At 40.3% G+C, this 16,729-nt stretch overlaps 1 protein-coding gene across 3 annotated transcripts in view; it reads left to right on the top strand.

The window, feature by feature from the left end:
• LOC109981449 (roundabout homolog 1) overlaps positions 1 to 16,729 on the top strand; it is a 100,413-nt gene that overhangs the window by 63,818 nt on the left and 19,866 nt on the right. For all 3 annotated transcript variants that reach the window (XM_065963061.1, XM_065963062.1, XM_065963063.1), the window contains one exon: positions 12,058 to 12,215. In XM_065963061.1, coding sequence (XP_065819133.1) covers positions 12,058 to 12,215 — 158 coding nt within the window. The remainder of the gene's footprint in view (positions 1 to 12,057; positions 12,216 to 16,729) is intronic.

The raw sequence follows: 16,729 nt of genomic DNA, 5'->3' as shown, positions 1-16,729 counted from the left end.
TTTTTTCTTTCCAGTCAGACTCGAGAGCGCTACATACCTGCTCATAGCCGCGTTCTCTCCTGGGCCCTGAATTGTCTCTCAGATTGATGACAGGGGAAAGTCTAGGGCACCTCAGGGTACATTAGAATGTGGAACATAGCTGTAAATGTGAGTGTGGGATTTGTGTGCATGTGTGTGTTTGTGAGTCTGTAACTTTGCCTATTTTGGCGCCAGCTTTGCCATAAAGCAAAAAAAAAAAAAAAAAAACATCGCTGCTACTCCTGAGTTGTCTCGTTCTGCGCTGTGTTCACTGTATAGCTCTTTGTTTCTTTGTGTCTGCATCTCTGCTCCTACCTTGTGCGTCTTTGTCTTGCTCACTTTTCTTTCTTTGTTAGAATTCCTCCTTCTCGCTCTATACGCCTCTTCTTGTGACCCGGATGCACTCCTTCCCTCGGAGCATCTCTCTTGGGTTTTGCTCTTTATTATTTTCTACGTCTAACCCACTTTGTCTTCTCTCACAAACAAAGGGCCAGGCCTGAACTAAGCTAGATACTCATTTAAACAAGGAGTTGCCGGCTATGTTTCTGATTTATACTCAGTCTGCAGTGTATAATTGTGTATACCCTAATGTTTGCCCCTCTTTGCTTTTTGTGTACAGTTCACAGAAGGTGCTTATTTAGATCTCAGCCTAGCCCAAGGAGATTTTCCAAACACTACGGGTAAGGTCGAACAGCTCAAACAAAGGTTTCTGCTGGAATACATTTGTCTCAAGGTCTCAGTCTGCTGTCTGCTTTCCACGTCTTTTGTTTTAGTCAAACAAAGCCTGCAAAGTCTGTCTCTACAATCTCACTCCTTCAGGGGGGGATTCATCAGCTTTATTAGGTGGGGGGGAAAAATCTAGATATGTGTTTCTGGTCTACGCAGAAAAAAATTAATTGACAGGCTAGTGCGCTTACATACACGTTTCCCTCTGCTAACCATATTTTATCTACTCGTTAATGTTCCCAATTACTCCGTCAAACAGTGCCAACGTTTTGCAGCGTGGCACGCTTATTGAAATGGTAATGCAACCATCTCAAAGTGAAAGTCTTTCATACACTGGCTTCTAAGTGGATTTATTCATGACAATTTACTCTTCTCATGCAGGATTACACTAATGAGAGGGTTAAAGGGTGGTGTATGTATGTGTGTGCGTGCGTGCGTGTGTGTGTGCGTGTGTGTGCGTGTGTGTGTGTGTGTGTGTGTGTGTGCGGCTTTTCTCTGCTTTCATGCGAGGGGACTTTTGCCCTGGAGAGAAAAAGGGCCACGTTTCTACAGCCTCCAGCTCGCTCCATTATTCAGAAGAAGAGGACTTGATTTGGCTTTGTACCATTCTCTTGCTTATTGGTGTGCACTTCCTGCTATTTGAAGGATTCAGGTGTCTGCTATTGATGGAATGGTTAACAAACTGATTTTTCGGGGGGCAATTTGTATCGATAACAAGTTTCAGTATTGACTTGTCTCAATTAAGTTATTTGATTGCTTTGCACCTGGAGAAGCCATTAAATGGTAGGAAGCTATCCTTATGTGCAACATGAGCCGGTGTTAAGCCACATTCTTGCAGGTCAGGTCAGTATGGAGAGGTTTAGTTAGTACACATCTCAGTATGTAGGTCATTGGGCTTTCAGTTTAACTATCCCACTGTATTCCCCATGTAGCGCCATTTTTACCTGCTACTGTCAAAACCTTGTCAAAGACCTCTGAGTGTCCACATACCTGACGCTCATTAGTCCTATCCACCCTGCATCGTTAGTTTGACTCCTTTTATAACTCATACCAGAAGGAATTCCAGTTTTTTGTTGGCTGATAAAATTGTTTTCCTGAGGTGGTGGAAACCTACTTAATAAGATAACAGGTGGCAAAAAAGCAGACACCACCCACACACATAAGAATCTCATTCAGGCTTCAGTGGGATTCAGTCTCATAGCCTTCATTTGCTATAACACGTTTCAAAGAACTGTGTCTTTCTACGTGCGTCGTGTGCTCTGCAGCAGGAAAAAAAAATTTGGCCAACAGCATTTGCATTCTGATTGAATGGACTAAATTAAAGCTTTGAGTCTGATTAACTTTCTATTAATTTATTTTTTTCTTAAGCAAAGTTTGATTTAATGTCAAAGCCTTAGTATAATTGATTAGAAAATGTACTTAAAAATAATTGGCTTGTTGGTAGATTTCAATGATTGTTTTTACCCATTTGATGATAGAGGGGAATCATTTAACATGACATTATATTTGGAGTGGCACGTTTTAATTCATTCGACCTTTTATTGCTACATAATATTTGTTGAACAAGAACAACCCCTGTGGGTTTAATCTCACACCCTGATGACACAGAGCGCACTTAAAACCAAATATAGTTATTGCCCATGTTGCATGGAAATATTGTAACATATAACAATAAATTATTGTTGCAGAGCTGGTATAATCCAATTTATTATCAAGTAATACAATTATTGCTGAATTATTGTTGCCACCACTTGGCAGTAGTGCAAATAAGCAGTAGTGAACTTGTATAAAACAGCATGGACACAGAGCAATTGACAAAACAGTGAGGATACACCTGAAGCCATAGGACAGGAAACAGTTGGATGATGTGACAAGAACTTGTAAAAAAAAAAACATTATTAATTATTGTTGCATAATGATAATGTTTGAACCAATTTACACTTACAATCCATATTTGTTTAATTTTGTTACATATGTATTTATGAGCTTTGTAGAAGTAACCTATGCCATGTTTAATCATGTGATTGATATTTAGCCACAAACGATTACATTTTTTGGATAATCTGATTGGACCCCTGTGGAATTTACTGAAGATAGTCGATGTTAACTGCCTTTTATGTTACACAGAGCTTTATTACAGCAGGCAGCTTTAACAATGTTAAATCATGGCAGCAGAACATGTAATACCATGCTTTGAATACAGCTTGACACTTTGGTATGAGTATGATCTTTGTTTAACACACAGCAGGTGTAATGTCTTACCTTATGTTGTCTTCTGAAAGGTGAAATAGTAGCACTATGTATCTCTTCATGTGTCCGTGTCTTTGAACATGTGTAACACGTTGTTGTCGTTTATTCACCGCTGAACATCTCACAAAGCTTTTAAGTGATACAATTCTACAGTTCTGAGTCCATCATCCTAAACCCAGATGTCAAAAATGTTTGTACAAGTGCATTCATGTCTTACTCATTATTCTCATAGGAGTCAGTGTTTTGCATTTGTTGTGCTGCCTCATTTAATACAGTTATTACTAATGAGTAAAAATGTCCATCTCCTTTCCCCTTTTCCCTTTTCTGAATCTGCTACAGTCTTTGTCCCAAGAACTGAAAGTGTTTTGCTTTATCGTCACAGGGCAAATTCAATAAATCCGATTTCTTTCGGTGTGACCATGATTGCACTTTGGTGTGATTGACAATTCTCCTAACCCTATCAGAGCTGTTTTCACCCTGCTCTTCAGCCACTTCACTAATTCTCCTAATCTTCTTCATGTCCGTCTCTCTCTCTCTCTCTCTCTCTCTCTCTCTGTATCTGCCCTCTCCTTCTCCTCAGAAGTGCCTCTCCTCGTTCTCTTCTTTCCTGTCTTCCTGGGTTCAGACGAAAAGGATGAGTGGGGGAGATTAAAATGGAGGTTACACAATCCTTTTAGCTGGTTTTAATGTGTGTCCCTCACGAGTGATATGTTCCGCACGTACATCAACAGGATTACAGTGTCAGAACATCCCAGAACTGATGAACCGGTGAATCCATCCTTACACACACACACAGTATCATGGTGCACATAAAGCCCCTGTCAGAATACAGTGCCTCTTCACGTGTGTACATCCATTTGATTTTTGAATCTGGCTATACGCTTAACTTTCTTGTATATTGCTGAGCTGAGGCACTCTACAAGCTGGGCAGACATTTATTCTGTTGCCAAGTTCTTTTAAACATATATTTTCTTAAGAAGTGGAAAAAAAAAAAAAATTCCCATCGCATTAGAACCTTAAAGGGCATGGGAATAACATTTTCTGGTATAAGTCAAACCCTCCAGTTTTACCAAGGACAGGGTTAAGGCCTGTTAAAAAAAGGCTTTTCATTGCACAAGGCATCAAAAACATAAAATTATGGTCTGATTTTTTCTTTAGTAAGTGACATTGGTATAAACACGATAATGCCCTTCAATGGTGGCGTCCAGATTGTCAATGATTTTCAAATACTGGACTAAATGTTGGGCATTATTCTTTACTAAGGCTCGATCACATCGCGAGCCTTAAAAGGAGCAATATTTAACCCTGACACCTACCGTTTCAAGTGGGTACTGCAGTCCACATTCAAAACATTGGAGAGAGCTGTCTCCCCCGTCCCCTCTTTCCTATAATAGATGTGCATGTGGTTTGCCATGCCACGGACGCAGAAGCTTCAGTGTTTAGCCAGCTCTCCATAGGTTTCGTAATCTTTCTGCGTTTTAACCCCTCTCCATTTTTCAGAGGCATCTTCGATATGTATCCTATAGTTTTACCATGTTTCTGGTCGTTAGGGTTTTTAGGTCGGGTAGAATCAGTCATATCTGAACCAGTTCGCATGCCTGCTTCCATTGCTATAACACCTGTTGGTTTGCTGTTCGCCTGGCTAACCGAGGGGTGTCCAAAACAGCTGTGTGGGGGCGCCTTAAAACTGTTTACCTCTGGTTAAAACAAATACAGACCATCCCACACCAGAATCGAAGCTTATAGGAGGAGGACATACTAGCTGCTGCATTGTTGTCAGCGAAGCTAGCATTTCAACATAGCATGTTTCCTTAATGTCTGATGATAAAGTAAGGTCGTTCTATGAATTCAGTACAAAGTTCCTTTAATGCTCAATTCAGATTTTTTTTTGCTCATCTCTGATTTTTTCATTTGTTTGTTCACAAATATGGCATGGGTCAGACTCTTGTGGGAATCCACAAATGATTGTGGCCCAAATCTGATTTGAAAAGATCAGGTTCAGTGTGACTTGTGCTGTTCACGCTGTCCTAAAAAGATCAGATCTGAGTCACAAAGGAGCAAAATGTAATTACTTTGAGGTCACTTATGGCTGCGGTGTGAGTGCACCCTACGTGTTGGATTGAAGTCCACATAACACGTAAGAAGTTTCGTTTTTGAAGGATTAAGAGCTTATGATATGGCCTGGCAGAGTGATGTATGGGAGAAGTTTTTTTTTAAGTCTAAGACAGATAGCAACCAAGATTTAAGACAAAGTTAACTTTGTCCAACATACATTATAGCCAGGGGCTTCATCGCAGTAAGTGAGGCCTCTTTGTTAAGTTAATTGGCTCTCCAAACACTAGATAGATTTATGGCCCTGTATGCAAAAAAAAAAAAAGTGTTTGCCCTGGGACTTTTTGAGTACTCATTTCTTTGTAGAAAATTAAATTCAAATAGGGTAGCTCGGGGAGGCCAACCAGGGATTTTTTGTTTCCTTTTATAAGCAGTGTGCAGTGTCTTCAGGCTGCTTTTGTGTGTTCTACAAATCTCGTGTGGCGTAGTTACGAGACTGAGCTTATGCACGTATCCTAATTTATACATGCAGGACCTTCGTTTTTCATTGGATTTGCTTGGTTGCAGTTCGTATTATATTATTGGCTTTGGTATGTGCTTGTAAAGGGGCATAGGGTCCACTGGACCTCCTGTGTGAGTGTATGTGAGTCGGTTGCCTGTTTTTTCTTTTTTTTTTTCAATATATATCTGACAAGCTATACAGTGCATGGGCTGAAGCATATTGGTTTTTCTGTGGAGCAGCTGTTTCTCCTGCAGCTTTCTGTCTCTCCAGACTGCAGATCTGTGAGAGAAGGGAGGAGACGAGGAGGAGGAGGAGAAGAAGGGGGGGGGAGTGGATAGAAGCAGAGAGGTAGGGGCTTGGGAGAGGTCAGGAGATAGATTGTGAGAAAAGTCAAGGATTTCATATCTGCTGGGATTGGATTATTGCTGTATTTTTAAGGTTAGCTCTGGGTATTTATTATATTTCTATATTTTCCAGCCAGTGCTCTGGTCTACATTAGTTAATGACGGCTGGTTTGTATTTGAGCTGAGTTGAATGTTTTGAAGCACTGGGATACATAAAGACTTCAGGGCTGTGTAATAGATGACAGTACTTATTTTAACTTATTACATACGCTTGGCATAATGTGTTTCAGTGCGGTCTCAGTGCACAGTGCCATAAAGCACAGAAGAGACCGTGATTCCAGCTTCTGCTTCTTTGCTTTTTCTATTTCAGTGTTTAAACATCCCTGACACATTATCGGTATTGATGAATGATGAAATATTTATACTCTGTCTACACTATGTGAAGCATAACAAAAGTACAAGCAGTCAGTTAAAGAGACATGGCTGATGCTTGTATTTATTTGAAATATCATAGCATATTTGAATGTAATAGCCCTCAGTATCACAGATAGGGCTTGGTACTGTATTTGATTCCAAAGCTGTTTTTTCTTCCTGGTTGGTTTCTATTTTGGCTCAAACTAAACATTTTACACTTTGAGATTCCCTAAAGTCTCATAGTCATCACAAGGTTGCCATGCAACAAGAGGAGACTCCAGAAAGCCCCTTCCCAGGGCCAATAGGAAGTCACACACATAAAACCAGTTTGTCCATTTTACAAAACAGCTGTTGAACATATTAGATGAATGATATAACGTGTTAATGAGTGAGCTTCAGGAGTTATTTTAAGGGCATTTCCCCGCTTTAGAAAGAGCAGTTTAGCTGTTTCCTCCTAACTCCAGTCTCATGGCTAAGCTAAGTGGCTAATATCTTAAACCTAAAACATTGAGGTTTGAGAAATAAAGGTTTTATCCTTTTTCCCAACTTACTCTCATAAAGAAAATACATTTTAACTAATCTGCAAACACATTTTTGACATGTAAACATTTTGGCACCAGAAGAATGTTAAATCAGAGTATAGGCTACTACTTTTGGATCTGTGTAGAGCATCCGAATATAATTTATCATTAAGAAAACTGTATTTAATAAGAAGTTGGCATCTAAATATACTTATCAGGCGTAGACCCCCCCTCTAAAACTGGAGTCCAATTCTTAATTTGAAACATGTAATTCCTCGAGTCAGCATTGACTTTCCTTCCAGCTTCTGTGCGATCATCCCCGCTCAAGGTTCAGATAAAAGATACAACACGTAATATATCAAATGTAATTACTTGCAAAAGTGTTCTACTTTCTTCCTCTTTGAAAAAACACAAATCTCTCTGATGTCTCGAACCAAGCATTTGGATAAGCTGATTGCTAATTGTAGTCCTCCTCTAAATATGATTTGACAGCAGAAGCATGCACAGCTGTTGTCCTGCTTTTGGCTAATCCCTGCTATGAGTGATATTAAAACCATCAGTGCCTCGCAGTAATGTTGACTTTGGGACATGTAAATATATGCGGTAACATCGTAGTTATGCAGCAGGAACTGCAGTGTGTAAAAGCTCTTTGAATACTAAATGGAATAGCCAGGGAGGGTTAGTTTTGACTGTGGTGACAAAAGGGGCCTCTGGCTGTCTCCTGCCGTGATGTAGCGTGATAAGGTTACCGTGTGTGCCCCATCCCGCCGCCATGTGTGGGGTTAGATTGTGTTCCTTTTCGGTGCATTTGGACTCTGCAGAGAGGATTATTGGAGCTGGGCTGCAGTAGGCCTTTCAAGCTCTGGCTCAGGCTCCAGAGGACTAACAACAAGTCAGACACTGTCAGATCCAGGCTAGTGAGGCCAAGGGCTGATGCTTTGAAGTTGGCTATGAGATTCTCATCTGGAGGGATCAGATGGAGGGAGAAAAGAAGACATCGAGAGGTGCAAAGCTCCAGCTAAACAGGCAAGCTGGGCTTGCTGGAGAAGCTGCAGAGGTGGGTTTCATTGTGTGAAGCCAGAGCCCACATACTATGACTAGCTTTGACAACCTGTGAAATTCACTCGAGCGTAACCTGCGAAATAAACAAGTATGATTTGTGAATAACAAAACCGACGTGAATAGCATACCGTACAAGTTCAGATGCAGTGGGGAAAGAGATGACAGAAAAGTCAATTTGTATTTCTAGAAGTTAAAGGGAAATTACAACAGAAGTCACTGGATTCTGAGGAAATTTGTTTTGGTACTCAGGTAAAACACAAAGTCTAATTAGTTAATGTATTATTCTTAAAATGTTCCTGAAATCAACATGGATAATCCACGTTTTATTAATCTCAATAATTAGAATTTGCAAATGATGGCAGAATCTGTTGTCAAGGCACAACATGTTTGGGGTGGAGGAAAGTGTTCTTGTTTACATTTGTATTTCAAGTAGTACAGTGGAAACACATGTCAGAAAGCTTTGGTTGGCTCTGTAAAAGCAGAAGAAAAGGAACACATTTTTTTAATGAAGGCAAGAGCAGCTTACAATCTGCTCTTAAACTTTTCTTCAACTCCAACTCTGTTCTGTTTTCTCACATTGCATGTTGAAATGCTGAATCAAAGGCCACTGATTACCCGGAAATGTTGGCCATTGAATAGTCATCAGATGCAAGCTGATGGATTCCAACACTGAAGTGTGGCTAACAGTCAGGTCATAGACATCCGTCTTTTAATTCAACTTAATTTACACATTTTAAGTTACAGGTGAAAATGACGTTCATTATCACTAACTTTTGGTTACACAAAAATCCCCCCAAAAGGTGCCAATCACTCACAAAGGCTGATTGGCTTTAAGATTGCTTATCAACAATCTACCTTATATTGCTCATATGGAAAATGGGTACTCAAGTGGGTTTCTAAAAATGGTTTCACCGGTTTCCAAGAGCAGCAGAAACAAATCCTGTTTTCTATTTTTCATATCTCAAGTTGCTTTTAGTTGGGATTTAACATTGACAAGTGCCCAAAAAGGAAGCCATGGCTTAGATAGCCAGTATTTCTCATTTGACTCACAGTTGACTACACCAGATGCCTCCAAATATGCCATTATACCATATTGGTGGTTGTTCTGAGAGGCTTTATTGTTCAAAAATGATACCCATTGGGTACCGAGATCTGTTTTTTAATGAGCCTGCAATATTTACACATTCAAGTTCCCTGCACTCCCCCCTCCCACTTCTCCTTGCCTTGTACAGACCTGATGTTGTAAACATCACTGACTTTAATGATTTAGGGTTTGACAGCAGTGTCCGAAACATCACTCCTAGAGAGTATAGCTTGTTTATAGACAAGAAAAGCTTTTACGAACTGTTAGGAGCTAGAAGATGAAAGAAAAGAGTTTCACAGTCTGCTGAGAACTGTCTTAATTGGTATAATTTATGTTTCAAGACTCAGAGAATTTACATTTGTGTATGCTTGCATGGCTTTTACTTGGGCATGCATAATTTCTTATTATACCCTTATGAGCACAAACATTTCACCCTTTCTCAGAATATAAACCGTCAGCTTTGCATACACATGTTCCAGTTTATTGGAGTGCACAATAGTTAAACATGCAAGAATGAGCCAACTTTTTTCATGTTCACACACTCACAAAACCATGAACACTTAATAGAGTCTTCACTAACCTTCATACGCTTCCTCTGCTCTTTAACTCTTTATTTCTCCTTGGGTTATTCCTCACACTAAATCACAAGATAAGTCTTTAACAATGCGGGGTAGAGGAAGTCGTCAGGGCTTTTTTAAAAATCCTATGGAGACATTTGGACCTCACACGATAGTAAAAACAGATGTGTAGCCTCATTGCTTTTGGAATTATTAGATAGCATCAGTCGATCAATCAAAACACACACACACATACACAGACTGTGCACTCAGTTGTGATGGTCTCACTTTCTTCCTGTCTGTAGTAACCTCAGTCTTGTTTTTGTGTCCCATGAGGAATGCCTTTTATCATGTGACACGGGGGTGTTGGCGGCAGGGTTTCGGGGGGGGGGGGGGTGTTGTTGGACAGCTGTTTCCCATCAGCACTTATTCAACTGCAGTCAGCCAGTCGCAACCCCGCTCAGAGGATCACAGGGGTAAGAGCAGCAGAGTGGAGCTCAAAGTAGTGTAGGGGCCAAAACACCACCAATTAGAAGGTCATCCCAATTTGTTCTCCCATATCCCCGCTGCTCATCGGGCGTCTCGCGCCCCGCTAGTCCGCCGTTACGTACAGATCTGCAGCCAGAGGTGAACGGGTTGCTGCCATCTGGGAGTGATTATGGCGTTTTTCTCATTGTTTCCTGTCTTTTCACCCCAGCCCGGCTCCACTGAGTTCTGCAGTTCTGCTCTCTCTGTGTTGGCTCAGCTCCCTTGGCTTGTTCAGGTTCTATAAGCCCCCCCCCCCCCCCCCCCCCCCCCTCTGTAATTTAAGACTGGGAATGCTTTGCAGCAGTCACTCATGCAAAGGCGTCTACATTAGCACATGTTTTTCGCCTCATCAAAAGAGCAGCTCTGTGTAGGACAAAAGGTATTTTTCATTCATGGTGCAACAATTTATCTTCAAACATCCTAATTCCAATGATTTCTTACAAATAAAAAAAAACAAACATATTTTAGTTTATTTTGGTTGATTTGATGCAATACATTTAACTCTTTAACATAACGTTCTGCTCCTCCTTCTCTTGCTGTTTAGAGCTTGAGGTCGTACATTGGAAACCGTTATACTATTACATACAATCTATGGTGGAGACAGGAAGGAGCTGCCTTTGGCCACCAGGAAATCACACTCTTCTGTTGGACTTCTCACAGTTTGCTTTGTTTCCAGTTCAGCCTCTCTTTGGCTCTCTTTCTGCGTACAAGGCTACTCATTGTGGAAAGATGATAAATTGCTGTGGTGGCTTTCCGCTGTCTGCCAGCAGAGACGTCTGGATCTCACCTTTCAGCATTGCTCTGTGTAGCAGTGTATCGTCTTGTCTCACTGTCAGCTATTGGGACAAACAGCTTTCTCAGCAGCTTGACGCAGTGGACCTTACACCCTGTTTGAGTGAGGAGGTAATGAGGGATGCTGGGAAATATTGTCAGACATACGACAGTGCTGATTTAAAGGAATGTTATATACATTTTTTCAACCACCTATTCCAAACCAAATGTAAGAATAATGGCAATTATTGTTTTTAATTAGAGCACATCAATAGTTATTTAGTGCTGCTCTTAGAATGTGTAGCATTTTACACGTAAATACAGCAGAAATCAACTATATCCTCTGTAAATATCTGCTGTCATGACTGTCTACAACAAGTTCCGCTGTCTGTGATGTGTCTGAGACGTATTTATATCGTGTTTACATGGATGGGATGGCCTGCCGGCTGGCTCATACCCTTACGTATAAAAGCTGTTTAAGCTTAGGGACTAAAGAAAAGAAGAAAATTCTCTAGTCACTGCTTATTTGAATGTCACATAAGCGTTTTAGATCACGGTCATTCTATGTAAATTTACATGCAATGTGAAGCTACGAGCAAACTAAAGAGCGCCATTATCCTGCTAACACAAAAATGCAGCTCGAGACAAGGACAATTTTGTCCGCCGCTTGCGCTTAGTGCTTAATTATTGTGTTACCAATTTGGTAACTCCTTTGTGCAATTGGAGGGGAGAGGGGTTGGAGGTGTGTCGCTGTAGGAGAGCGGAGGACTCAGTGTGTGCGGAGGTGTCGCCAAAGATAAGTTTGTTTTGGTTTCATGTTGGTGCTCAAGGTGCTCATCTACTGGATCAAATAGTCACACACTCTTCCCTTAATATATTTGGTGTACTGGGATAGCAATGATAGCAGTGCCTGGCAATGATTATGTGTTCAGTGCGTTTCTTTGCAAAGTTTGAACAAGAAAGGGCAAAAAGCTAAATATTAAATTAGAGGTTACTTCCTCCAGCTCTGACATAGAAAGACACATTAGCTTTCAGTCTGTCGCTTCTGAACTCCAAGCTTTTAAATTCCACTTGGCACTTAGGCTTCTCCTCATCGAAACATTAAATGCAGCCCTGCTTGAATGAACCTTAAATATGAGCTAATAACATCAATCATTGTTTTCAAATCATCTTCAAAAACCCTCAAATTACACGCTATTTACTGTCTTCTTCTTTGTGTGTTTACCAGTTTTGCGTGATGACTTCAGACAGAACCCGGTGGACGTCATGGTGGCGGTGGGTGAGCCTGCAGTGCTGGAGTGTCAGCCGCCCAGAGGTCACCCAGAGCCCACTATCTCCTGGAGGAAAGATGGCTCCAACTTAGACGACAGAGATGAACGCATCACGGTAAGAGATACCAATTTAACCTCAAATATTACAAGCTAGCGTGACCATTAAGGGAAATGTTCAGTCGACTTCACCATCTTTTAAGTTTTTAACTGTCTGACAAAAAGAATATTACTGGTTGGATGGATGGATGGATGGATGGATGGATGGATGGATGGATGGATAGATAGATAGATACTTTTTATGCTTTTGTTATAACTAATATGGGACACTTTCAAACACATGGCTTCATAATGCACAGTGTGGGAGTAAATCGTTGGTATTTAGATGCCCTTTCCAAAGCGCTAAAGAACCAATTACCTCTAACCTCTGTGATTTGAAAGTATGGAAAACCAAGCTTGTTATATCAAACACAGAATGATTTCCTTGTATTTATGAGAACTCTACAAAATTCCATTATATGTACGCATGTACTCTCTGAGATCTTTAACCACTCTGAAAATGTCAGGAGAGAACTTATCAGAAAAAAAAAAAATCACTGTTAACATGTGAGAAGAAATAAAATAAAATTCAACCTGTAGCTGGATGCCAGGCACTGAAATGGCCGTGCAGTTGTTGAGGACTTAAAATACGGTCGTTTTACCTGGCAATTTTTGCACTTGACCTCATTTTTTCCCCAAGGAGTTCTACACAGAACTCTTTGAAAGCTGTAAAACTCTCCATTTTCAAGCAGCTTGAACTAATCTTATCTAATGATGTTTAGCAAACAACTTTCAGATGCGCTACAGTTTCCATCGAGCAATATACTGTATATATAAAGGAAAATAATATTCTTACGATGAGAAATTAGTCATATGAGTTCTCTGATTTTTTGCCTACAGAAAATCGTGACACACCCTAACATACACACATCATTATATGGCCCCCATCCCTCTGACTTAAGAGTACAATCGGGTTTCATTTCCACATCTGATATGGTGTGCCTTCGCTTGCTCGTGTGTGTATATTTGATTTGTTTATTTGAATGTCTTTGCATGCTCTAAGGGACAGACGAGAGCAGATTCAAAGCTCACGTTAGTGTGGACTGACAGGTAGAGTCTCTCTGGGGGGCTGTGATGGACGGAGCAGCTATCTCTGATTTAAGGAGAGTGGATCAGAGTCAGAGGGAGGGAGGCTCCTCTGAGGGAAATACAAAGGCTGCTTTTTTGCTTTGTACTTTCTGCGTGCCTGTCTTTGTCCTTCCTAATCATCTTTTCTGTATGGAAATGTGTCTTTGCCATGAGAGTTCACTCAAAGACAACGCTTACTGAACAAAGACCAAAGCAGTCCACCACAGGTGATTTGTGGCTACTTCCCATCCTTTGGAGTGCTTTCCCTGTGGTGTGGACCATCATTTATTTATACAGATATGTAGATAAAGGTGTGAGTGAATTCTTAATAATGTTTTTATTTTTATTTTTTATTTTTAGAAAATCCTCACACACAGGAAACATGTGTGTTATAAAATGTAATTTGAAAATGTGTTGAAACAGGAGTAGAAGCTGTAAATCACACTATAAGCAGCTTCAGAATATGTGCATGTGATGCCTTCAGGGCATCTGAAGCTATGTGAGGAAGATGAAAAGGAGAAAACACATTGAAAGAGAGCAGAAACGAAAGCTTGAGGTCACAGTGTCCGAGATGGAGTACAGACAAACCACATTTTGGATGTCTAAGCGTGCACAGGAACTGCTGCTAAAAACGAGAAGCGGTCAGTGCGAGGAATAAAAAAAGGCACTTGGTCTGCTCTTTAATCGAGTGCTGCCATATTTACAGCAAACAGCGAAACGTTGCAGGACAGAAGTATGGCATCAGTCAGTGATACTGGTGAGAGCTAGATCATCTTTTCAGTCCTTAAAGAGCATTTAACTGGCAATAAAGATAACCACGTAATTTGATATTGTTGCATCAAGAGACAAGTATTTAATAGAATCAGCAGTCCAAATGCCAGCGGATATGCAAAAGGAACCAACGACACACGTCTGTTTGTCCAGGGTTCAAATGGGCGACCTCATCACCTGATTATAATGTGGATTTAATGAAAGTATAAGGGCTTGTTCTAAGAAATGGAAAACTACATTATGGAAGGCCTATAAGCTAATATTAAATGTATCCACTGACATTCAAGTAATTGGAGAAGATTTCTTGGTTGTATAATTACATTTTTTTATAGGTTCTCGTATTTCATCGTCTTCATTTGTTAACTCTAAATATCATGTCACAGTTTTATCTTCCCTGCCAAAAAGCCAGAGCCAATATTACATTATTAATGTATTAGTATTTAAACAAATATGTGTTTCAGTACTATAAAGTGCTTTCAAAGACTGTTACTGTCCGTCATTAAGCAGCCTTTCTTTGTCATTAAAAGTCAAAGAATGATGTCATTCACGGCTCATTCATGGCAGTATAAAAATGTCTGTTATTGTATTAAATCGTGCAGTCATGCTTCAAGTCATATAAAACATTTTTATTGACTTTCCAAACATTCAAACCTAATCCAATGAACACTGACAGGAATAGCTGAATCTGCAATACCAGCTCCCAAATTCCCCCACATGCTCCACGTGATTTCCAGTGGTTAGCATTGTGTATAGAAAAAGTACACACAACCACAGTTTGTTCAATCTTCCTCTTGAAACCACATCATTTGCAAAAAGATTTGGACTGTCAGCCGTAGTTAGTGCCGCTCTTCCTTATTATTTATTTCTTGTTGCAGTCGGAGCTGTTTGTGGTGAAAGGTTAGCCCGGAGGAGGCTTACTAATACGTGAAAAGCCTTTGGCCTCGTCTCTGCAGCAGCAATTTAATGATGTATTCCATCTGAAAGCTGGTACGAGGAGAGTGCTCACCCAGCCAGGTGGTATCTAGCATGACGCCAGATCCCTCTCCTGCTTCATGTGCACAGCACTGTAGGCAGCCTTGATCTCTGACCTCTGCTCAGAAATAACCAAGAAATGCTGTTAAAGGCTGTGTGTGTCTCTAGCAGGCAAATACAACAAGAATGAATCCATCCCCAAACCTTTCTTAAATCATTATGAAGAGGCTAAAAGTGTAATTGAAGTGGTTGCTCACAGCGAAAGGTCCAAGATGTCTGGGTGCAAGGAATGCTCTCGTGGTTGTTTTTGAGGTCTTCGAAATCAGAGTCCCTGCTTTAGTATTACATTTGCTCACTGCTTCCTGCTGTCACCTTTAACACTGAGAGGCTGCAGAGTATCAATATGGTAGCCTGCATTCAAAGCATCATAAAGAAAGCTAGCTTAGTGTGTGCAGGCGTGTCAGAGAGGACATGAAAAGGCTGAATAACAGCGCAGAGTGTCTACCACCTCTCACTCTTTTATCTGTGTGTGTGTGTGTGTGTGTGTGTGTGTGTGTGTGTGTGTGTGTGTGTGTGTGTGTCTGTGTGTGTGTGCGTGAGTTAGGTTAAAAGTTTGGGAAAGACAAAGTCGGCTGACTGAAGATCTAAGGAAAGTTTCGACAAAGAGGAAGTGTCTTTGTTCCCGTTCTTCTGTGCTAATGTAGCACCAGATATGAATTATGTAATTTCATAATGGGTGACCTTCTCTGTAGCTTGAAATTGCAGCATGAATTCTATTCCTTGGATAACTAAATGCAGATACACACAAGTATACATACAAAACACTTCAGCCAACTGTTGTGCCATCCAGAACTAAAAAAAAAATATTTAAATATGGAAGATGTGTTAAGAATACATTTGTTTGGTGTCATGAAGTTGTGTACCACTTCAGTCATGCAAACTTTAAATCCTCACACACACACAAGCACAAAAATATAAAGCCTAAACATAAAATTCACCTGAAACTAAATAATACTACTCGCGAAATGTTAATGAAATAGGTTTGCTTGAGAGGATGAGGCACATAATTTATCATTTTTTTATTCAGACTTGCAAAACATTGAGAGCAAAGCCCTCAGTGATGTTGAGCAGATAAATATAATAAAATGCAGACAAGTAATAATACAAATATAATGTAAATGTTCAGTTAAAACAGAGTATATTTAAAAAAAAAAATTCAATTAAAACAGGTGCAATCAGAGGTTTAGAAGTGAACGATTTAAGGATTTAAAATGGCCGTAAGAAACCAGTGCATTGAGCTTTAGCGTTCCTTGTAGTGAATTCCAAGCGGATGGTGTAAAGAAGTCAAAAGCAGCTCTTCCGAGTTCAGAATGAGCTCTAGGAACCTGGAGTGTAAGCCAGTCATTAGACCGGGTGTAATTTTCTCCAGAGGAGCAGACTTAGAGGAAATGTAGGACTGTAATAAGTTCCTTTTTAATGAACAGGTAAGTACTGTATAGTATGCAAGTCTTGTCTCACAGAGAGAGAGAGAGAGAGAGAGAGAGAGAGACACAGAGAGTACCATCCAACCTTTTTGTACAGTATGCAGTGATGGGCGATGTAAGTATCAAGAGGTTTAAAAGTTGCAGCGGAAAAACTGTGTGATTATCCTATGCCCAGTTCATTAGACTGGCAGATGGCAATCAAAGCTTGAAAACACAGTTTCCTAATAACACAATTAGT

Source organism: Labrus bergylta, chromosome 14 (genome assembly GCF_963930695.1).
Source record: "Labrus bergylta chromosome 14, fLabBer1.1, whole genome shotgun sequence".
NCBI lineage: Eukaryota > Metazoa > Chordata > Actinopteri > Labriformes > Labridae > Labrus > Labrus bergylta.
The sequence above is the reverse complement of the archived record's forward strand: the minus strand, read 5'-3'. Positions and strand labels throughout refer to the sequence as shown.